Genomic DNA, 24,101 nt, shown 5'->3' with positions numbered 1-24,101 from the left:
GCGTTTAAATGGTTGCCAGGTAATGTGCACTCTGTGAAAGTCCGTGCGTTGGGGGGGTGCAGGCCTTCGCTCAAAACATTACCACAGAGACCTGGGGAATGTTATGATGTCACTGGTGGACTTGGATGTTTCCAGACTTCAAAGAGGGACCCCAGACGAGGTGGGTTCGATGGACTACTCCTTTGGGGGAGTGTATCACGAGATGATGGCAAACTTTCTCTTGTTTTCTGCTTTTGCTGGCTTTGTCACATCAGTCCTTATTAATTGGAGAAACCAGAGATACCCATGAAGTTTAAAATAAGTATGTTAAATTATTTAGCCTCATTTTTGTCTTCAGCCCATACTGTTCTTTGTAAACTCCACTCAACACTAGGTTTTTAATCTCATCACACACACGCACCAGTCACACCATTTACAGTTACTGGCCTAATAGGACGCTCAACACAGTAATGCTATCCTGCACAGCATCACTGTAAACTACTAACTCTGAGGCTCGTAAAAGTTTGGGCTGTGGAAGATTACAACTGAGAATTACAAAGGACTCTCTCCAAGTCTAATAAAAATGTTTAGAAAACAGTCCAGGCTGGAAGTGCATACAGGGGCCTCACATCATGAATATGTCTCCATGGAAGTGTTTATAAAGACGGTTTGATTATAACCATTTACGCTGGATCTCATCCTGCAGCTTCCATTGTAACTCTTCCATGACTCTTTTTTTACACGTGAGGTAAAAAGTTAGTAAATGACCTTCAAAAAGGGTTTTTATTAAAGTGAATTTGTCAGCTTTCAGTTTAGTTCTCATTCCTCACCCACACAAAACAAACCCGTAAACAACATGTACAGGATCCTACATTTTGCAGTGTAGAAATAGATAAATCAAGTCACTTCAATGGAACACAGTGTCAGATGATGTGGACACACACTCTACTGTGATCTGCTAACACACACACAGCTTCGCCATCACCACTTGTTGAGTTCCATGAAAGATCAGAGCAGCTGCTCAGGACTGCGGTTTGGCCACTTGATCCTCAGAAAGTAACAGAGGTCAGAGAGAGATGTTACTGCACAGTGGGCATCATTCAGTCTTTCAGGTGTATGCACTTGTAAAAGTATGAAGGTTGGTGAAAGTCAGTATTTATAAAATGAAACAGAGACAGTGTGGTTGGAACAGTTGGTCCTGTGGTAGATTGTTAGCATAGTCTGCTGCGGATGAAACCCAACGCTGTGGTCCATCAGCTATTTATCAAACCCTGCTGCTCTATGGGTGTAGATGTGGATTAAAGGCTCTGTTTGTGAGCATGCACATGTAAGTCAGAATCAGAATGAGAATCAGAATACCTTTTATTAGTCCCACAGAGGGGGAATGTACATTGTTACAGCAGAAAAGAGCCAAATACAGCTTAATGTTACCCACGAAGCATGCATAAAAAAAGAAAAGAAAGATACATGTGCATATGCTTGCCTGTATTGACAACCTTATATGAAATGGTATTCATGCATATCTGTGTGTGAAATTGCACACTCTGCCTGGCCATATAAAATCAGTTTAGGCCGAGGAGAAGGGCACAGTGCACAGAGGAAGTCACGAGGCGCAAGAGAGGCTTCAAAATGTGTATGAGAATCGGGTTTCACAAACCGGCTGTGTAGATTATCACAGGAAGCAAACACCATGGCATCTTCCAATGCCAGCCAACATCAGGATAGTAAATAAACACTCAGGCTTTCACAACAGCAGTAAATGATCTAGAAATAGCTGGAGGAGTGTATGTTTGCAATAAGCAGCTCGAATAACCACAAGCTTCCCTATTGAAGGCACTGCTCTTACTTACTGGGTTATTATAAAACTGAGATAATTCGTATTATCGCCGGGTTTGTTTTATTTGACCCATTTAGCACCCTTGTGTTTGTTTTCTTTTCATAATACACTCCAGAGTTGAACGAGGTGTGCCTTTTCTCATTCCACCTTTTTCTTGTTAGGACGAGAGAATATTTTCAAAATATATAAACTGATATGCAGAAAACAGTCGAAAACAAATCAGACACTGAAGACAGACAGTATAACATAACATTTCAACATAAAAAGGGTTAAAGCACAGCGTGGGCTAGCAGCAGATGGGGTTCATTTTGGAAAGAAAGACATCCGATGAAAAGAGGAACAAAAAAACAAACACTTTGTGGAATGATTTATTGAGTGCTGAACAAGAACTCATAACTTTACTTACCCGCTGACCCGAGGAAACGTGTCGCCATGTTGAACAACATGTGTTTTGTGGTTATGTTTTATTAAAATACGCTTGTCTTAGAAGTCTATTTATGGTGTAATATCTACTTAAGATGAGCTGTATTTTCACCCTGCATCTCTCCAACATCATTATTATTTTTCATTACACATATCTGCATGGACTATCTCTCCGCCTTTATTGTATGCCATTGAGCTTCATGCGACAGCTCATAAGACGAGATAAATACCGTACAGGAAAACAGTTCATCAGCAGACCCTCCTGTTCATAGTCCGCTGACCCCACCCAGCCTATTTGTGCTGCCATGCATAGATGCGCTTACAGTTATATGAATGGATATTTCGTGTGTTTGGAATCGTTCCCATTGTTCATGTGCACATGACACAGTGGTGACTGAGGTTGTTTTGATTGCATGATTGTTGCTGGGCCTCCTATGTAAAGTAGGCAACTCAGTGAGTCACCATGCGTTGTGTTTGACGGGGTTAAAGCCTTACTTATTATGCTTTAGCTGCTCTTTAGCAGGCCTGAGATAGGCAATGGCTTAGCTGTTCAACTCGCTGTAAGATTAGAAAATGTTCTTTTTCATACTACAACGACCTTTTGACTTTTAGTTCTCAACCATGTCAATTTCCAAGGCTGCGAATAAAATAATAGGAGGATTACCTAAGATAAGGAATGAGTAGAATGGATTTGAGTCAAAGGTAATATATGAGTAAAATGATGATGGGAAGCAGGAAAGTATCCCTGGAGAGGCTAAATGGCCATGGGCTGAAAAAGTAGAATCCGTGTTATCTACAGTTCAAGGTAACAGTGTTATCTGTCTCGTCCGAGTTAATAACTTCCCTCCATTTACTTTGAAAGTAAAGTATGGCCTCGTTTCCTTCTTGTATCATAAGGACACATCATTCATTCACCCCATGCTCCGCTCTCTTCTGCTCTTTGTGCCAGAATGTCTCTATCTTATCTGTCTTCCACACTCTGTGCTCACTTCAAATTACTTATCCACCTCTCCGAGTCAAAAGCCCGTATTGCTGCAATTCTCTTTTCACTGATTTATTTGCATTCCGTTTGAAATTAATGAAAATGTAGCTGTATAAACCAAGGTTATGTTTGTTTGAGCGTTAGCAAGCCTGCTTCCCAGACGATTGCTTCATCACGGTCCTTTAATCATCGATCTGTGTAATCTGGCTGAATCTACGTAAAACTAAGGCAGTGGGAAGTAGATGAGGAAGAGGGAAGACACAGGCAGAAAGACTTTGCAGTTCAAACCACTAGTTTATTTGTTTGATAATTAAAGTCATCCATCAAGCAGGAATGTCAAACATTTGCTGGTTTCAGCCTCCCAGATATTCTTAATGTGCTGCTATTCTTAGCTCATACATCTGTGTGCAGCCAATATCTTGTCTCAGATTCAGGGTGCGTACGGGTGCTGGAAATCCTTGAAAATGCTTGAAATTGTACGAGGTGTTTTCAAGGTTTGAAAAGTGCTTGAATTTTGGGAATGGTGCTTGAATTTGGGATAAAGTGCTTGAAATTGTAAATGCTTTACCTCGCTTTTTAGATTAAAAGAAAATAAAGAAGTCGGAGCGCGCTTAATTGCTTCGCTTTTACATAAAACAGCTCCGCTCCGGCCTTCCCGCGCAATGCGCGTGACCGGCAAGTGTTTTTGTTACGTGTGTGACCTGGGCATTCTGATGAGAGTGATAGATGACAGTATGCCAGGAGGTTGCCGTTTCAACGAGCGTTGGCTAGCAGAAGACAAATACAAGCCATGGCTAAGACGAGGGTCAAGCCCAAGAGTAGCCTCCTGCAAAGTGTGCTACAATAACGATGTGAGAGTCTGCGCTGACGAGCCACACACCACACGAAAGGTACGCCGTAGTAGAGCATTTTAGATTAGGCTATCGTTGCATGTAAAATACATGACACTTTTCTCTGTGACAAGCTCGCCAAAATGGCTTCACTAGTCTGGCAGTATTTTAAGTGTCCGAAAATGACAATAAAATATCGGTATGCAACGTGTGTGTGAAGCAGAAATCCTGCAGCTCCACCCGCTGTGACGGACCGGTGAGCGGAGCGAAACACACATTAAGAGTTAGACCTAACACACTTAGCTATTTTATCTACCTCTGGAACAAGCTAAACTAGTTATAAATATATTTATTCTTCACTGTCGGGTCGCTCATTACTGGATCAGTGAGCTGCAGGAGATACTGATGGGCTGTCAGGAGAGAGAGAGAGAGGGAGAGAGGAAAAGAGAGCGGTATCGGTATCGGCCGATACTGATTCTGGCGATCGGCTCCAAAATTGGCGATCGGAGCATCCCTAATAATTGTGTATATGATAAGTTTTATAATGATTGATCATGAAAGTGTTCTCAAAGCTGGTAAAGGTGCAGCTAGTTTGAATGACTTTGTATACTACAGAGTAGCTTGTGAATTTACTCCAGGTGGAACTAAAGTCTGATTTAACACTTGATTAGATTTCACATCATTCATCCACATCTGTAAAGTAACTAAAGGTATTAAATACATGTAGTGGAGTAAAAGTACACCATTTACCTCTGACTTGTGTTTACTGCCAACCTAAAAGTACCTCAAAAATAGTAATCAATAATATATTGAAAAGTTATTTGGCTGATTGTTTTATATTGGCTCAGCCAGGTTATATGGGATGCCCAGTCTACGTACAGATGGGTCACACATTTTGAAATATTAAACTTAGTTTTCTTTTCTAACATTTTTAATTTTTCATCCTCATGTAGAATGCTATTATGAAACACACATTTGGTTGTTTATAGCATAAAGAACATCTGATTTAATGTGAGGTAGGGAAATAATCATTTGAGTATAAGTATGTGTATATAAATATGTAATTTACAACAGCTGTAAGATGCTTGAAAAGCTTGAAAATGCACCTTGAAAATGCTTGAAAAGTGCTTGAATTTGACTTTGGAAAAGGTGTAAGAACCCTGCAGATTGTTGGGACAAAACAAGCTACTTGAAGACATCACCATGGGTTGTTCATTTTTTTTTAAACAAAATTAAATAATTGAAATGTAGATTAATTGACTACGAATGTAATAACTAGTTGCTTCCCATCCATCCATCTTCTACCACTTATCTGAGTCTGATCGCGGATGTAGCAGTTTCAGTTGTTGCTTCTCTAATTAGAAAATCAAGAGTTAAAAAGATCTAAAACCTCAATGCTACAGCTTTTTTCTTAGTCATAGAACATTTAATACACTTGAATTAAACAAGCATGATACACATTTTAACATTGTTGATTTTGTTTACTGGTAATCTTCTCTTCCCATCTGTACATTGTACACATTTTGGGTGGCCGTGTACTTTTTAGAGAGCTTTCATTCTTGCTGTTCCTTTGTGTGTATGTGTGAGAAAGGGGGGGGGGGGGGCTGCGGTGTGTTGAGCTGGGTTATTTCCAGCCTGGAGCTGCAGACCTTGGCAAACACACTCTCTGCCCTACAGCAGTACACCACTAGCTCAGAGTAAGGAAGGGAATCTCATGGCTGGCCATGTTGAATACGTGACTTTAATTTTCAGCATTTCTGGCTGAGATTCATTATGAATATTGTGGATGATTTGTATTTTAATGTTATTTGTAATAGTTTCCAAACTGTCTTTACAACACTTCTCCTGAAACTCATAAACGACTAATTTATCTGCTCTAACCCCATGAACTACAAAGGTGTGATTTCCCCCCCCTTTCGCTTTTGTCATCAGTTTGTTCTCACCTTTATACAATGACCTCAGCTGAAATATCACTCAGCCTTCTTGGTTTTCAGTGATGCATGCTGATCATCTCAGCCAAGATGTGTAAGATGACATTCTCATATACGGCAACATGCCGAGGAAATAGTTACCAGGGCAAAATCTCCTGACGAAGACTGTGATTGGTGAATCATTGCTCAGAGGGCTGTGATACTCAGCGTGTGGACCACCTCTTTCCATCGTGAGTTGCTGGGGCTTGTGTCGTTTTGTCTAGGCTTCAGAATTGTATATAACTTTAATGATATTTAGGGATTCAACTCTTTGTTCTTTATTGTCTTTATCAATTATATCTGATGATAACTGTCCCAAACCCTAAGATATTGAGTTTATTATCACATTAAACAAAGAAGCAAATCAATTATCAAACTAGGTGCAGGTTTATCTTCTTTCAGTTTTAGATAAATAATAATGGGACTCTTTCGTCGGACTTCTCTTGCTTTTTTAAAATCCTTTTAAATTCAAAACTCCCGGTTTGTAACTTGTGTAAACCCACTTTACCCTAACATTATTATATTTATATTATTATCATCAGATTATCTTGTGTTTTCTCAGCTTTGGCATACTATTTTCAAGCCAGAAAATACATTCTAAAACACAATAGTCCTCACCATAACTAGAAACCTGACTTTGATATGTAACATTGTTGGAGTTGTCCTTTAACTGCTCTAGGGGTTTAGGGGTTACTTATTTACTTCCAAGCCCAGACGTTGTTGATCAAACAGTTTTTTTAAATCTTAGTTTTCTCAACCTCAAACTGCTGCTGACTCCTGTGTTTTTGTACACATTGATGTTGTCCTGTTATAGGATGGCTAATGATCAAAGAGAATCAACAAAGAGATGCTACCTAGCTCATGGCTTCAGGTAACAGGGTGTCTGATGTGCGTTATTGACTGGAAAACTACCTGAAGTACCAATAGTTCATATTATTTCAGATAGCAGCAAAGCAGAAAACTGAATCTTCCAGACTTGGTGCCTACACGTGCCAAGGTACATTTCTGTGGTCTCTAGTCTCGCTAAAGAGTGCGGTGGGTGCAATGTAACGCTGCTGGTGTTTCATAAGACTTACTGGGCTATTCAGTGTGGTGTTCATAAAGGAAATGGAAACCTTGTGTTTCTTTGAAGACACGGAGAGTAAAAAAGGTCTTTGTGTTACTGCAGTGAGCGAAACATCTGCTACTGAAGCAAAGCATTGGCAGTTTGATACTATAGTGCACCGGGACCTTTATACAAGCTCTCTTTGATACTGATGAGCAGTAGGGGAAATGCAGTGGTAGCCAGGACTGCACTATTTATTCATGTTGTTCTGTAATCATTGATCAATAACATCTTAGTTTTCTTTGTAATTCCTGTGATAATTGATACATTTGAACAGCATAGAAATAAATCCCCTTGTGTATTTGCTAGATTACATCTACTTTTGTCACTTACAGATAACTATAATTAGAGAAAAGAAGTGTTATTATGACCTTGGTACTAGCCAGACCAAGCACATGACCTGGATTAATGACATTTATTTACATTTATTTGACCCTTTTAATGCTAGTTTGTCTTTAAATATAAACTTAAAATGCATTGTTTTCTATTTTTCTTCTCAGGTCCATACTAAGTTTCACTGTAAGCAAGCACACATTCCAGGATCAGACACCTCCTGCATCGCCTTTTCCTACGATGGCGTGACCCTCGCTTCACGTGGAGGTAAGGCATTCAGTTTACAGTATGCTTCCAACACCACAGCCAGCAGTTACACACATTGAGGATGCTTAAGGTCTAATTTCTTACTCTTAAAGTGACGTTTTTTAAGCAGAGAAGTAGCTTCTCTCTTACTTTGCAAATAAGCAGGCGCCACCACCAACAAAACAAAGAAGACTCACTAGAGCTATAGAGACGGAAACTCTTGAGTTACTCCCTGGCATGTGACCCAGTCAGGAGGTTTCTGACACAAAGACAAACAGCCCATAACTCTGTGCAAGAGTCCTTCAGTCAACATATTTATGTAATGTAAATGAAAATAACTCTAATCAAGAAAAGGCAAAGTAAATAACTGTCTGAACTTTCTGTAAATATCATCATTTAAAGTCTGTCCGACCTGTTGTCTCCATCTATTTTCTAGGCGATGACACTCTGAAGGTGTGGGATATACGTAACTTCAAAAAGCCCGTGAACGTAGCTACGGGTCTGACCAACTACTTTTCAATGTGAGAATTTGAAACTTTCTTCGAAAATCTGCTTGATTCATGTAAATAATGTGTGAATTATGAACTGATGATAATGTATGGGTGTCGTTTTCTCTGCCAGGACCGACTGCTGCTTCAGCCCTGATGATAAGCTTCTTGTTACGGGGACCTCTGTGAAGAAAGACGAGGGAAATGGAAAGTTGGTTTTCTATGAGCGAGCTTCCTTCCAGAAGGTCTATGAAATAGAAGTGCCCAAAACAGTAAGTCCTGCCTTAATCTTCACAACCACAGCTGCTCTGTTTGAAGGATGTTTTTCAACGGCTTGATTTGTTGCAAACCAAAATGACCCAACATAATGTGCAGAGGAAAACAAACATAATGAATCCACTATGACACATAATGAACACATAATGAAAACAATGTGTATGTCATTCTTCATCCATGTAAGGAGTCTGGGCTTAAAGAAACTGCGGCCTCTAAATGTTTTTGGGTTAAAACTCCATGAAAACAATGGTAGCAGGACAGATTTGACTGACATAAAATGGAGGTTCAGTTAAGTTCCTATTTAACCCAACATGAGATGTTGCCAACGGATTAGAACTTTCTTTTTGTCCTATTCATTAAATGGTACCAGCAACTATGTAGAAGTGTTCACCAGGGTAAATAATAGCGACGTATCCAGAATGGTGAGCAGAGTTGTGTCAGCAGTCTGATATGGAGTGATTATACTAAAGAATCTTTAAAAGGGAATTGGGTTTCTTTATTGTTTGTAAATCAAATATCAAATACCCAGATTATGAAGCAGTGACTAAACATTTTCCCTTTTAAATTACTGCTTGTCCGAAGCTAGTCGTATTTCAGAGACTCCCTGGATGACAGATTGACGGTGGCACTGTTTTGGGGAAAACACAGGAGGAATACGAGTATGAATTATAGAGGGGTATGGAGGCAAAAGACGAGGAAAGTAAAGAAAAAAAGTACAGGCCACCTATGAGAAAGTAGAGTAATGTGACCTTTCCTTACTGCAAGTCATTCCCACAGACCTTTGGCAAGACAGCTATTAATGCTTTTATACGCTTTTATATTCCTTTAAGTTACATTTTAAATTGAATTATCTACAAACACAAGCAGCGTGTTCCATTCACATGCACCCCACCGTCAAACATGTTGGCGTGCTGTGTATTTTATACTAATCCTGCTTTCTCAGAAATCCATTTGTGGTGAGGGCTACCAGCCATAGGTGCTGAAATAAAGGGCAGAGGTGCTGTATTCAGTAAAAATACTTTTTTTGTAGCTTCCTGCTCCTCCTCTCCTTTTCAACAGATTTAGTACTGTATATCTGTAGTCATAACAGTGAGGTCTGACAGAGGCTAATGGCTTCTAGCTTGGTCTGCCTTACTAAGGCATGACACTTTCACATGAGCAACGTGTTCGAGAGAGGAGGAAAGGGACAAAAGCTGGGTTTGTGTGTCCAAGCGTCCCACTGTCCTGCCAGCCAGCTGTTCGCTTGCAAACCTTGGCACAGCACAGCACACACTCTTAGTGCACAGTTGCACTAACTGAGGGGAGTGAGCTCTGTGTTTAATGTGACCCATTTAATATTTTTTACTTTAATAAATTCATTCTTATCTATTGACATTTTGTTATCTTAAGAAGACCTTTTAGAGTTATTTAAACTGTCAAATTATAAAGAAGGATGATTGTTGAATTCAAAGGAGAGTGTGAGCTCATCTGAAGTTAGAATAACAAAATGACTGAGTTTTGTGTTAACTTTAATTGCACAATAATTCGTTTTAGCATCAATACACTTCCTGTCAGTACCTTGGTGTCCCTTCATTTAAGAGGGTCAACAACAACAATCTGTCTCACCGTAATGGGACACTAGTGGTTGTGCAAGGGTCTCAAAATGAATGCCGTATGTTCTACATACCCGGCTGTATAGAAAGTGTTGCTTCTGTACTCGTTTTAATAGGTATAGCTCATGTGTTGTTAGAAAAGGACATTTGACAAAACCTGACAGCTAAATGGTTCACCTCAATCAAAAAACACTGGTGATAATGGTGTTACTCAACAACTGTAGGTTTAATCTTATCCTTATAAGTTGTATTTAAGGTCTTCCTGCAGAGTCATTCCAACTCACTTCACCATGGTCACAAAATCTCTATAGGCAGCCTCAAAGAAAGACCTGAGATACTTTGGGTCAAAGAGTATGTATACACTTAACAACCCACCTCCTTTACATCAATCCATGGACACTTTTCTTCTCTTTCACTTTACAGAAGTGGGTACACATTTGGAAGTGAGTTTTCCATTGGCTTTCCACCATCTACCATTGTAGAACTCGGGTTCATTTTCCCTGGAAAGACGTCAAAAGCTCTTCCCATCTGCTCACCCTTTGTGCTGCAGAACATTCCCGCTAGTTTCCCACAAAATCCAACCCTGTGCCACATAAAACAATCCGGTCTAGATACTGCTTCTTGCTGCCAAATGTCTTGGCAATATTTGTATTTGTGTTAATTGTTACCTCTTAAAAGTTATATGGTCATGTTTTGAACACATTAATGAGCCTTTTATTTTCCTTAAAACTACTGCAGAGAAAATCCACTGACGTGTCTTTGTTTACACAGATTTGAGCAGCTTCTTGCCATCGTTCTTGTCATGTAACCTCATTAGAGGTTTAGAGTAATAAGGAGAGTTTTTTTAGAGGGAACGGTAAGGGTAAGCTGCCAGATTGCCCAGCCTATTTTTATGTGTTTTATGGCATTTTACTGTATGATGAAAGTTGCCCCTCATCCCACATACTGTACACACCCAATGGCATCATTAGCTTTACCCCCTTTAAAAAGTGGAAATGTAGTTTTGCTGCAGATCAGCTTTGTGTGGTTGACATGCACTCAGTGAACCTGATGAATGTGCTATTTACTATGTTTACATCAGCCGTCTGCTCCTCGGATGGCCCAAGAATTTAAGTGCAGTCTTTATAAAGTGGCGTACCAGGCAGGCGAGTGAAAGGAAGGGCCACCAATCATCTCTACCTAAACAGTCTACATAACCCCAGACCTGGATTCTGGGGTACGCTTTGGAGCAGAGACTGTTTTAGGCCCATTGGGTAAATACTTGGGACACTCTTAAGCTTAATTTAGTTCATCAAAAGAGTCAGAAACTAGGTGAGACCAAGCTGACTATCGCATTTGGCTGGATCCCAAATCCAACACCTGCCATCATCATGCACTTTCTGTAAACATGTGAATATATTTTTGTGTCCTGTACGCAACTTAAGTGCATGTGTGTATCCATAGGTACTTGGTATTTTGTGATCGCCTTTAATTGGCAAATCTGGCGAAGTCCTTTGTTATATCTCTGTCTCTCATCTCTTGACAGTTGACCTAAAAATAATCAACCAATTTCATCCACCAAAGATTGTTAGTATTTATGATAGTGACCTTATTAAATGGATTGGGTATCAACCAAAAGTTATTTCTTAGTCCCAGTAATTCATTATTTAGTAAAAACACAATTAAATAAATCTTGTAGAAAATAAAAACATTGCACTTTCCTAAAACTAAGGTTGGTACAGGATCATTTCCCCACCAGTTATGTGTAGTTACAGTCTCATGACCTTACACATTACGCCAAATCATATCCATCAGTGATACAGACATATTTAAAAATGAAAAAATAAAAGATCACTGTATTTGGATCAATACTGGTAAATGAATCTTAATTAGGAGATCTGTATGTGTATTGGGTGAGAAAACGTGGCAACAGAGCATACCCAATATGATTTTCATATTACGTACATTTTGAAATCTGATATTCAGTTTGGCTTACAGGTGTTTTTAATTAAAAAATTATCAGAATAATTAGAATAATATGCTGAAAAGTTGAAAAAATGCATGTCAGGATGCTGCTACAGAACCAATTGAACCATAGCCCTACTATGTACTTTATGATGCTTCTTGGCATGTAATGGGGTCCCCTTCACTTGTTGCCGATTGCCCACGCTACACTAAGTATCTCATGCTCAATTGCTCTTAAACAGTGAGCTGTACCATGCTCTTCAGCGAGGCCTTTGATACGAATGGTCAGCCTTTCATCCTCGCAGAGCAGTCAGGCTTGAACATTGAAAGGGAGGCCTTAACTGTGTTCTTTCTTGTGCATCTAACCCAAGTAAATCTTGCGTCATGTAAAAGCCAATCGTTCCAGTAAGGCAGTTCATAATTACAGAGTTCTCGGACATGTGCCCACTCGGTGTGTAGCTGAGGTGCTAATTTGATGGTTGTCCTTTCCCTGACTGCGTTCAGCTGGCCTGTGCAGCCAAGTCTTTCAGAAGCATTGCACATTTGGATCCACTCACCATGGACCAAACAAGGAACACAGCTGTGACTGTGGTGTCCCGTTACTGCTGCATAACTTTATATCATAATCACCATACTTATTGGGCGAGTCGCTGTTGTCTTATTTATCCATAATCAACTTTTGGTACTTTAATCTGACGGGACAAAAAAGGCTGCTACCGAAGAACTGACTGATTAAAGTTTCCTCCTTCATGATGTGATGTAATTTTGTGGACGTGAAGCGTAAACATGGGTTTCTAGAGTATAAACATGCTGCTCTGCATATCTGGAGAGCAGTTTTACTGTTGGACTGGACTGAGCTGGGCTTGGCTGTGGGCTCCTCAGTGGATCCAGCTGGGGTGGGCCCCTCTGAACGCCTCTGCTCTCTCTCTCTCTCTCTCACTGGTTTCACTGCTGACAGGATGATTTGTTTGGGTCTGATGAGGTTATTTTCTCAACTTGGCTGGGCTGCACTAACCTGGCCGTTGTTTTGGTTTTACGGCCTGATTCGTCGTGCTATGTTGTGTTGCAGTGAATTCCTTTAGCTGTGACGGTACCTGCGGAGTGTAACAACATTCCTAACTGTCGTCTCAGCCGTCCCTCTCCTGTAGGGACTGTCCGTGTTGCTTTAGCAACTCTGACGGGGCAATTTATAACCATTACACAGTTACACTGAAGCACATCCATAGTGGGATTTCAATGTGCAAAATGCATACATGTTGATACATGTTTCTAAAAGTGATGAGCGGTTTATAAAAACAGAATCTCTCTAAAGTCCAACAGAGCAGATTTGTATTTGTTCTTTTGTAATTTAACTGTTTTAATGCAAAGTTAATGCAGTGCACTGCAAACCCTTTTATGTTTGTGCCTATTAAGTCCTATAATAGAATTATTTGTACATGTTATTATCTCTCCATCAGTGCATTAATGGTTTATGTGAGGCTCACGTTAAGCAGATCCTTTTTAAAGCATTTTCTAGATCGTTCTATCAATTACAGCCGGCTCATGATCTGGTTGAGCAGATTAACCCTCATCTGTCCCATGAGCTACACACCACTGAGCTGTTGCCCATACACTGTAGATACTGTGGGAGGTTTGGTTCAAATTTAAGCAGATTGTGAACAATTTTAAGTCAAAAAGTCTTATGTCATACTTGCATGAAAATATTGGAAGATAATTATGCTGTATTTACAAGATAAGAGAAATGTATTGTATATGGAATATTGGGTGTATTATTTTTTATATTTGATTTGATAATTTGCTTTTGTGTTAGGATAGATTTCATATATAGGTATATTGAAGTGAAAACAACTAGCCCTGCTTACATTCTCTATATGTACATGCATGAGTACGTACACATACGTGTTTCTCCTCTTGTGCGTGTGTGTGTGTGATTGAGACTCCTTCCCATGGTATCCTGGTGGGAAGCTGAACAGCTGGGTGCTAAGCAGCTTTCACCGTCACAGAATCTGGACATCCCAGTCATAGTGCTTCTCTTACCCACCCCCCATCCAACGCCCCTGTCCCCCCCCACCCAGACTGCCTACTCTGTTCCACATAAAGACAAGTGCTTTCAAAATGCTGTACAATTACTGGACGTACACGTATACATGACGCGCTTAAACACAACTCGTCACAGGAAGTTGTGATGCTCTAATAATGTGTGTAGAGGCTTTACTGCAGCTCTCTACTGAAGCTCACATATCACAGAACGAACAGAGGGTCTTCATCACTGTGTGTGTATTTCTCTCTCTACCCCTGTTTCCCTTTCTGTCTCTATCTCTCCCACACACACACACACACACCTCTGGATACATGTGGTCACATTTGCCTATTGGCACTGGGCCATCTGTCACACACAGACTGAGGGATCCAGTCCTCATCCCAACATCCAAATATAGTCAACTGGAGCAGCAGAGCAGGCTGGGACTGATCCCCACTGTACCACAACCAACCTGGGTCACACACTCACAATACTGAAGACAATCAAATATGACCGCCACCTTTTGTCAGCAGAGAAGCAGAAACATACTTCATATTTGAACTACTCTCAACCTGCTGTGAGCTGCTGCTTTAAAGCATGACCTATTCTCCTCACACTCACTACCTGCAGTTACTGGACAATAAACGCTGTGTTTTTTCTGTGTATTTCAGAGTGTCGTCCGCTGCCTGTGGCACCCCAAACTTAACCAGATAATGGTGGGAACTTCGAGTGGCCTGGCCAAGGTCTACTATGACCCTGTTAAAAGCCACAGGTAAGTTCAGTTCGACCTTTTAGAAAACAGGCTGGTGTTATTTTAGCTTCTTTTGAAACAATTCGCCTTTTATTGTCTGTGCAGTCACAGCCTGAAATAACTTGCCAAAAATCTATAAAAACGTATGCAAGAGCCACACGGTTGCACTACTATTTAATTTCCATCAACACAGTGTAAATACAGTTTTAACATTAACATGCAGCTACATCTCTATCTGTGTTTAAGACTGATGGATAAATAGATAGGTACTTTATCGATCCTGTTAGAAAAATATCACTCGTCACCGGCTTGAGCTTCAATATCAGGATACATGTATTTATTATCCTTGCAAGAATGGAGGTGGTCATCACATACAGAGCATATGGTTCCTCGAACAGTGTCCTTCACATGCTTTTATACAAGAGAGGGTGTTACACGGTCACACGATGCAGGAATACCGGTTCAAAGCAGTATTCAATGTTTAGTTTAGATTAGCTAAGACCCACGTCAGAAATGATCATGCTTGTCATATGTCTATCTCCATAGAGGCTGTATCATCATGTTAATCGTTGTCACATAGCTATCATATGCCTCAAACAGTGTGTCCTGACGCAGGTAATCATACATCCTGTCGTGTACACAGCTGCGTAGGGCCTTTGTTATCATGTGTACTCTGATATTGGAAGAGTACATTCAGTATTTTCCCAACAGATCCCACATTGGGAAATGATTTTGTTGCAGCAGCAAAGTGTATCTTTCAAAATCTTTAAAGGTGGAAGAAAGTATAAACATAATAAAATGAACTAAAATAACAATAAAAACAATAAACGGCAGCAAGTTTATGTACATATCTACAGTATAAAGGACATAAGAATACTATATATACACAATGTTCTAGAAAATGTAGACTGTTTCACAATATATTACAGTAGCCGGAAACATCTAATAATAATAATAATAATACATGTGATTTATATAGCACTTTTCCTGGTGCTCAAAGAGCTTTAAATATATATCATATCATAATCATATATACATATACATACTGTGACTGCAAATAATGTTGTTCAATACATTTATTGTTGGTGTCCTCAGGTGAATTAAATAAAACAAGACAGGCTTTACCCTTCACCTCCTTTTTCCTACATGAAACATTCAAACAGCATAATGTGTAACTAACTGGCTCTTTTCCAGGGGGGCTAAGCTGTGTGTCGTGAAGAGCCAGCGCAAGGAGAGACAAGCAGAGACCCTAACACAAGATTACATCATCACACGTAAGTTCTTCCTTGCCCATTTAAACACTTACATCCATATCTTCTTCAAATCTGCCATACATTATGAACATAATATCCCACCCTCTTGCCTTTCTGTGCATGGTCATTTCACAAGTAAACATTTACTCAAAGCCCTTCAGAAGTTTATTCTACCTTCAGCCGCTAACACATCTGCTCCTCACATGATAAGGCACTGTCAATTTTGAAAACAAGAGAAAGACCTCGATAAAATTTGACAAGTCGGCCTTATTCTAAGCTTCCTCCTTCTTTAACTAAAAGTAAACCAGCCAGATAGCATGCTACCTCTCTCCTGCTGTTCTCTCACACGCGCAGAAACATTTAAACACTCAATCTTATACTGGGGGGGGCTTTTCAAAGAATAGAGTGTTAAGAGCTTTTACGGGCCCATTAGCTGATGTAGCAGGGTGTAGATGAGTGGAGCGACAGCCGCAGGGCACCGTGCCACGCTGCGCCCATGTGCTCTGCAGTCACAGGATCACGCTAGGGACAGCAGCCTCTCCTGCTCTGATGGCGTGATCGCCTGCTGGTCCACAGCCCACAGCACACAGCACACAGCACACAGCACACAGCACACACACACACACACACGCACACGCACACACACACAAATGACCCCCTACCTGTCATCCTGTCATATCGCAGACACACGAGGCTGTCATCTCCTTTGTGCGTGCCTCTCGCTCTTTTGACCCCATACTAAAGTCGTGATCCTACACGAACGGAACAGCTGCCGACACGTCGCCCCTGATTGGCTGCTAAGACCCAATTCAGACACAATTTATTGTTTAGGCTACTGCAGCCTCTTCAGATGCATCATGTGATTTCATTGCCATGCCAACAGGGTGTGAAATAGGCAGTGGATTGGGCTGCTACAAGGGGAGAGTGACGCACTTGATGTCCTGGCACTGGAAAATTAGAGGGGACAGGAAGCAAGTGATGGCCCATTGAGAAAAGCGAGGGAATCTGTTAACAGTAACCTTTTTGCTTAATGTAGCGTGGAGGAGAAGAATTAACACTGAACAGCGACACAACTCCTGAATGGAAAATCACTTTATCTAGCCCTTTACTAAAGTGTCTCTTTGTAACGTCTGAGGATAAGAGCAGAGCATACACTCACACACACACGCATGCACACACAGTTTCTCCTTTAAGGGCACTCATTCACACTTACTTATGCACACGTTCACTCACACACTCATGGATTTAAGTTCTGGGGGCCTTTTATTGTGATAGTGTTCACAAAAGTGTGAAAGAGTAGCAGAGTGATTGCCTGAATATAAACATGGGGGATAGAACGAGTGTGTTGGTGAGCACTGTGGCAGAAAGAGCACACACGAGGAGAGATGCTGCCAGAGGTCAACAGGTGTGTGTGTGTGTATATTTGAGCCAAAGCAGAGTATCTTCTGCAAGGTGTAGTAGTAGGTTATACTGTTTTTCTTCACTTTCTGTTTGAAAACACTGCCAAATCTCAGCTTTAGTTGTCTTTATTTAGCGATGTAGCGCTATACACGCACTGCAAACACTGAACATATTGCCAGGTGCCCTGCTTGCTTATTTATTCCACTGTGTTATGTGATCTTGCAGTTTCCAAAGCAACTTGATTATCCTTGTTTACCTTGTGTGTCTCCAGCTCATGCCTTACCCATGTTCAGAGAGGCCCGGCAGCGGAGTACACGGAAACAGCTGGAGAAGGACCGACTGGACCCAAAGAAATCCCACAAACCTGAGCCTCCTGTGTCCGGACCAGGTAAAGTGCTTTATTTGTTGTTGTTGCTTTCACTTGTGCTAAACATTAGCTTCCCAGAATAAACAAAAACTTAGAAGAAAATAGAGTTACAGGAAAGGCATGCAATAGCGTGTACAATGAGTGTCCCTGGGAGACGAGTCAAAGCAATAACAACTGAGAAACGGTCATTTGAATGCGAGTATAGTAACAAGCAACAGCTACAGTACTATCGTTATTTTTTGAAAGCGTATATACGTCATGTTCTTAACTGGATGAACACAGGATCATGTTTGAGTCAGGTGTCCACATTTGTTGATGTGTCAGTATTATGCAACCCAGCTGAAGTCCAGAGCTCATTGGATCCCGCTGTTGCTTCATATTTTCTAACTGCTGGGACATAATGATAGCTTGTGAACATTATTCGGAACCTATGGTCAATCTCTGTGGTGTTATTATAATACACACTTTCACAAATTCTAAACTAATGCACGATCACGGACACAGTTTGAGCTTACTTTCAATAAGTCGAGTCGCAAGACAACATTTCCAGCTTCAACGTATTCCAGCTGGTTTATTGCTTTCTATGTTTGGTTTTACTTTCACTCACATTTTTCTCAGATTGGAAAAAACTGGTTTGAAGTATTTTCAAATCAAATCAAATCAGGTTTTATTTATATAGCACATTTTAAAAACGATTTTTGGTCGAGCCAAAGTGCTGTACATGCAAATAATAAATAACACATTACTACAATCGCAAACAGAAGACAATAAATGACAACAGCAAATATAAAAATCAAACACAGGGAAATGTCATGAGAATGTTAACATAAACCATACAAATAGTAGCACCGTTTTAGAACACAGGTTATGAAAATGATGCCCGAACTAACTAAAAGAGCCACGATTTGCATTCAAAGGAAGGTTTTATTGACAGAGTTTGATATATTTAATGTTTCTTTGTTATTCTTCACTTTAAATAAGTTGTACTGTAGTAACAACTTAGATAATTAGGCCTTCATTGGAAATCAAACCACTCGGCTGAATGATAATGAATAAGGGTGTATTGTGTATAAACGTATGAGAACACGTAGAGTATCAGGTTCAGAGGAGGACAGGAAAATACATTTGAATAGTCTGCAAATTAAAATGCAGGTCCATTTTATAAAAATAATGTGGCTTTTAGAATACAGGCTTCCTTTATATTGTTTATCCTGTGTGTGGAATAACTTTGCATAAGAGGGAGACAATGTTTGGTGGTTGGCTGTTTGCTTACAAGCATTGGAACGAGATGCCTGACAATCCCCTAAACAACCCTGCTGCCCAACTGTAACAGGAAATCTGTGTGTGTGCACATGCATGTGTGTAAACTATCCTTCATCTTTCAGGACAACCGTAATAATGTCCTCCCCCAGAACTCCATTAGGTGCACTGAAAGACAATCAACAGCACAGAAGTACTGTAACTACCACAAAGATCAGTGTAGCTTTAACACACTACTTCCTGGAGTTAGGAAGAAAAATGTGTATAACAAAATTCTACCTAAAGTGCTATGAATCTAAAATGCTGTTGCCAACAGAGCATAAACTTTGTTCTGTTGTCTATCCAGCTGATGATATAGTTAAAGGAATAGTTCAACATTTTGTGAACTATGATTATTTTCTTGTGGCTAAGATTGAGCCTAACAATTAAACTGAGACAGAGGGAAAGAGCGAGCTTCTTCAAAGTGGAATTATGAAAACACTACCTGGCAAAAGAGCCGCGTTGACAGAGAAAGAAGACAGAGAAGGTGAAGAGGGAGGGTGAAGAGGGAGAGTGATAGAAAACTAGTTCAGTAAGTAACACAACTTGCCTACCTATTAACACCACTTTATTCATAGCACTGAGTTTAAGGTTTCTAGTTTTTGTGGATTTGCACATTTACTTGCTTTGGTCACTAGCGTTAGCCAGGCTGCTAGCAGTAACCATGTTGCTAAAGATATATAAACAAGTAATTTAATCTCGTTGTTCAAACCTGCACCTACAATAATACCACTTGAAAACGCTTTCCTATTATAGTTAACACATTATTTGTCATGTGCTAACTTGTGTGTGTCAGCGTGCATAGTGTGTCATATTGTAGTCATGTCCTAATTCTGTCCTCTAACATTAAACATGTGTTTTTATTGTAGCTAAGTCTGAACTACATATAATCCTGTAAATGTTTCTCCTGATAGGTCGTGGAGGAAGAGTAGCAGCTCATGGAGGAACTCTGTCTTCGTTCATCGTGAAGAACATTGCTTTAGATAAAACCGACGACAGTAACCCACGACAGGCGATCCTCCGTCACGCCCAGGAAGCTTCAGAGAACCCGTACTGGGTTGCTCCGGCATACACACTGTAAGAAACTCTAATTTCCTCATTTGAGTTATTTACTGTTACTCCCGGTCCCCCTCATCTTCTCTTATTTCTGGGTTAGCTCTCAGTAGCAGACAGTGTAAGATGAGTATCAGAAGCGCTACTCATGCTATTGTGATGGTACTTGGGTTTCTTCCTACCAGTGTGACACATAAATGTTTAAAGAGTAGTACAGTTTTACAGGTACACACTTCACACTGCCAAAAGGAGCGTAATGGCCGTCTTTAGATCTTTATCGAACTCAGACAGCTATGTAAACGTGGAACAAAGCTGCAGCCAAACACAGACAGATTCACATAGTGCAAGGAAACACTCTCTAGTTAAATAAAATACACTAGTGATGTACATTATAGTAGATGAATCTGATAAAGTACAATTCCTCTGCACTTTGTAGTTATTTCATCTGCAGACCGATCTTCCTTAAGCCTCAGATGGTCTTTATAGAAGAAATGATTTTTCCAAGGCTCTGAAGTTCTTTTATTAAATTCTTAAATCATGCATGTCCTCACAGCTCCGTCATCTGGTTGTTATCTTTAATTTGCTGTCCATTGCTTTGCTCTAAAGTTGTCTGGAGAATAAAAGATCTGCTTAATAATGACCCATTATTGTTTCCCTTCAGTACCCAGCCAGAGCCTTTGTTTGCAGAGGAATCAGAGGAGGATGAGGAAGCTGAGAAGGAACCCGAGTGGAAGAAACGCAAGATCTGAGGAGCCATAGCAGCAGCTCATTTTATATTAGATCGCAGACAGGGTGGGCCTGTGTTTGTATATTTATCACAGTAACCATGAGGTCTCAGGATCAATCCAAAACAATGGGTTACACTCAGATACTGTGCATTGGAGCATCACTTAAGTTACTAATTGTACAGACCCTGACCTCCCTCGTAAAGTTTGCATATATGTATTTATGTGCCTACTTCTGTGTTAAGAGGTAGCACATAAATGTGTAGGCATTTTAACTGTGCAAGCATAACATAGTTTTATACTGTTTTCTTCATGTTCCCCTCATTGCAATTCAACCTTTGGTAGAACTTGGCTTTTTATGTTGTTTTTTGATTTTATTGACTTTATTTTCATCATTTCTATTGTCCTATCCTCCCACAACCCTGGAGTTTTCTAATGCCTCATAAATTGTCTCCAGATTTTGTGGTCTGGTTGTGTTCATCAAACTATGAAGCGCAGTTTACTAGTTTGTAAAAAATAAATTGCTAAGAAGTACACAATCTTGCAGCCAATTCCATTCTTTTGTAGTTTGTTATTTTACAAGGGTTGACTTGATTATAAAGCTGTGCAGTTTTATTTGATGTGATATACAAAACTTCTCTTCCCCTTTGATTCCATAGATTTCTTTCCTACGTTCTATATTTCACCTATAAAGGGATTTGTATTCTCTTGTCAAATGTATATTTATTTGATCTCAAATTAAGTGATACATCTGTTTTGACCAGCTGATCAAAGGCATTCTTCTGCCAAAAACGTTTTTATGGGGCACTGGCTCCAACCTGCAGATATAAAGCACACCCTGTCCTCGCAGAGCCTGGGTGATTGATAAACTTCACTGTAGATAAGAAATGACAAAAATTATAATAATCTTCTTGTCAAGGTCCACTTTCATCCATACCTCTCAGTCTTAGGAGGAATATGAAATGCAACCTTGAACCCAAGTACCAAATTGTTTGGGGCTCCAATTGCTTCCCACTTAAATGTGTTGCATTCAACTTAAAAAAGCAAATAATGTTGAAATAACTGTATTGTATTTCCACCTACAACATAGTGGAACTTTTTCTCTATTTTCTCCTTGTGTTCAATGTCTAAACATATTTGAACCGACAGAGAAAACCACACCATACAGATCTAATGAAACCCATGCTTGTGTTCTTTATACATCTATCAGGAATGCAACCTCTGCGTACAGCAACACTTTACGTGAGAGTTTTCAAGTACAACTAGTTTGTAACAAGCTTTTGAGTCGTATAGTTCATTCTGCATATGTCAAATTTCACTGACAAGAAGATGAGGTTTTAGTTATAAGTAACCCTCTCTCCACCTTACTCACTGAATCTGATGTTACCTTACATGTAAAGACACGGCACATCTTTACACTCCATACAACATCTGACTAGTGTTTTTACTGACTGGCTAGCAATGGGTGAAACTGTAGCAGTCTTAAATTCCTAAGCAGAGTTACAAGCAGACAATCGAATGTCTCCGCGTCCTGGCATACTTCCTGTAGCCATAAAATGAATATGAGATAGAGAAATACAAAGACAAGAAATATGGAAGGACTAAAACAAAGAGTGATGTTTTAAAGAGCAAAGAAAGTGGGGGGTTTAGAGGAGATAGGCTTCTGACGTCAAGGTCTCCTTGAGAACAAAAGTTCTCAGCCAGCAGGAGGAGGTGAGGAGTGACTGCTTTTTGATTCACTCCACCAGCGTGTGATCAACTAGTTGGCACGTGGAGAAGAGAAGCTGTGTGCAGAGATGAAACCTTATCCCCCAGTTGCAGACATTTTAAGATACAAACCTGGCAAATGGTCCTTTCCTTCAACTCTGAATGTATTTTTTATCTTTATTGCAGTACCTGAAGTTTTTTTTTATCTATGCCCCAAATACAGAATATGTCCGTGCTAGTTTTTGTGAACAGGTAGATGACTCGGTAATAAGACAAATAATCCAATTCGTTTTTTAGCTTACTACTTCTGTCACATGCTCTGTGAAATAAACTCTTGGTTATTTACACATCCGAACTTTATGGGGCAAAATATCCGTCCTGTTTCTGGCTACATGGTTATTGTTAGTCCCATATTCTCTACTAACTCATAATGGAAATGTGTGTCTCGTTAGCTGAAACAAAACATTAAAGTCCTGGGCCTTTTGAAAATAAAACAGAGCTGAAAGACGCCAAAACGCTCCGCTGCAGAGTTGTGTGATAATTCTCTGTAAGTTTGTCATAAGCCACCTTATATGTACACAAGGTCATTTCAGTCATTGTTCATATACAATTATTGATAACAGCTTAAATGATTAGATCAAAGCAATGAAAAGACAAGCCATATTGCAAACCAAAGCACAGTCAACGGCACAAAAACTGAATGTTATTTAGAGGGCCGAAATATTTGGAAATTAAGTTGTTAGACTTGCAATTTGGTATTACAAGGCTTAAGACTTGACTTGGACTTATTAAGCTCTTGTAGTACCTCAGCTATACATTATATAAACACCTCAAGCCCCTGCTTAATGACTCAATGTTTGTACTGATGCCATCTTGTCATCAGCATTTACAGATCTTCTTTGCGCAGTGGAAACATTCTCCAGCGCCTTGATTTACAGCTCAGCGGTGCATTACAGCTAGCTTTTGTTTACTGTTCGACCCTGGGCTAGTGTTCGGGAATGTATGCCCCACTATAGAGGCCATATCTCAAACCATCCCCTCAATCTCCATTTAACCCAAATTTTCCTCCTCAATTTTACATGATGGTTGCGTAAACACACCAGAGTCCAATTTTTACCATCTGGCACCGGTGCAGTATTGTACATGGCAAAATACCAGAAGACACATACATTTAATAGAAACAAGTTTAATTCTGTAAAAAGTTATAAAATGAATATTGTACAAAAATAAAGTTTGCAGAGAGCTTTGGTTCTGTAACACAAAACAAGTGAGACGACATGACACAGAGGTGATGACACAATAAGGAGCGATAAGAAGTCCAATTATTTCGTCTAATATTAACACTAAGGATTTATTTGCGTCTTTATCTTTTGCTTGTTTACCGTTGCATCTAAACCAGAGGACTTCTCATCAAGGAACAGTTGAACAAACAATCATGGAGATGAGCTAGTGGTCACAGTTTACACACTTTAACGTATAGTAGCGTAGAGTAGCGAGGCGCTCTGAGGCTTCTGGGAAGT

At 40.0% G+C, this 24,101-nt stretch overlaps 1 protein-coding gene across 1 annotated transcript in view; it reads left to right on the top strand.

Annotated features, from left to right (window-relative positions):
* The window catches only part of LOC117476537 (WD repeat-containing protein 70), a 38,829-nt gene extending 17,244 nt beyond the window's left edge, over positions 1 to 21,585 (top strand). The window contains exons 11-18 of the mRNA XM_034123152.1: positions 7,627 to 7,726; positions 8,142 to 8,226; positions 8,327 to 8,465; positions 14,697 to 14,797; positions 15,971 to 16,050; positions 17,702 to 17,818; positions 20,011 to 20,173; positions 20,811 to 21,585. Coding sequence (XP_033979043.1) covers positions 7,627 to 7,726; positions 8,142 to 8,226; positions 8,327 to 8,465; positions 14,697 to 14,797; positions 15,971 to 16,050; positions 17,702 to 17,818; positions 20,011 to 20,173; positions 20,811 to 20,898 — 873 coding nt within the window. The 3' untranslated portion in view covers positions 20,899 to 21,585. The remainder of the gene's footprint in view (positions 1 to 7,626; positions 7,727 to 8,141; positions 8,227 to 8,326; positions 8,466 to 14,696; positions 14,798 to 15,970; positions 16,051 to 17,701; positions 17,819 to 20,010; positions 20,174 to 20,810) is intronic.
* Positions 21,586 to 24,101: the final 2,516 nt, after the last annotated feature.

This window comes from Trematomus bernacchii, unplaced genomic scaffold, assembly GCF_902827165.1.
Source record: "Trematomus bernacchii unplaced genomic scaffold, fTreBer1.1, whole genome shotgun sequence".
In the NCBI taxonomy this organism is placed as follows: domain Eukaryota; kingdom Metazoa; phylum Chordata; class Actinopteri; order Perciformes; family Nototheniidae; genus Trematomus; species Trematomus bernacchii.
Note: the sequence above shows the minus strand (reverse complement) of the source record. Positions and strands in the feature narration are given on the sequence as shown.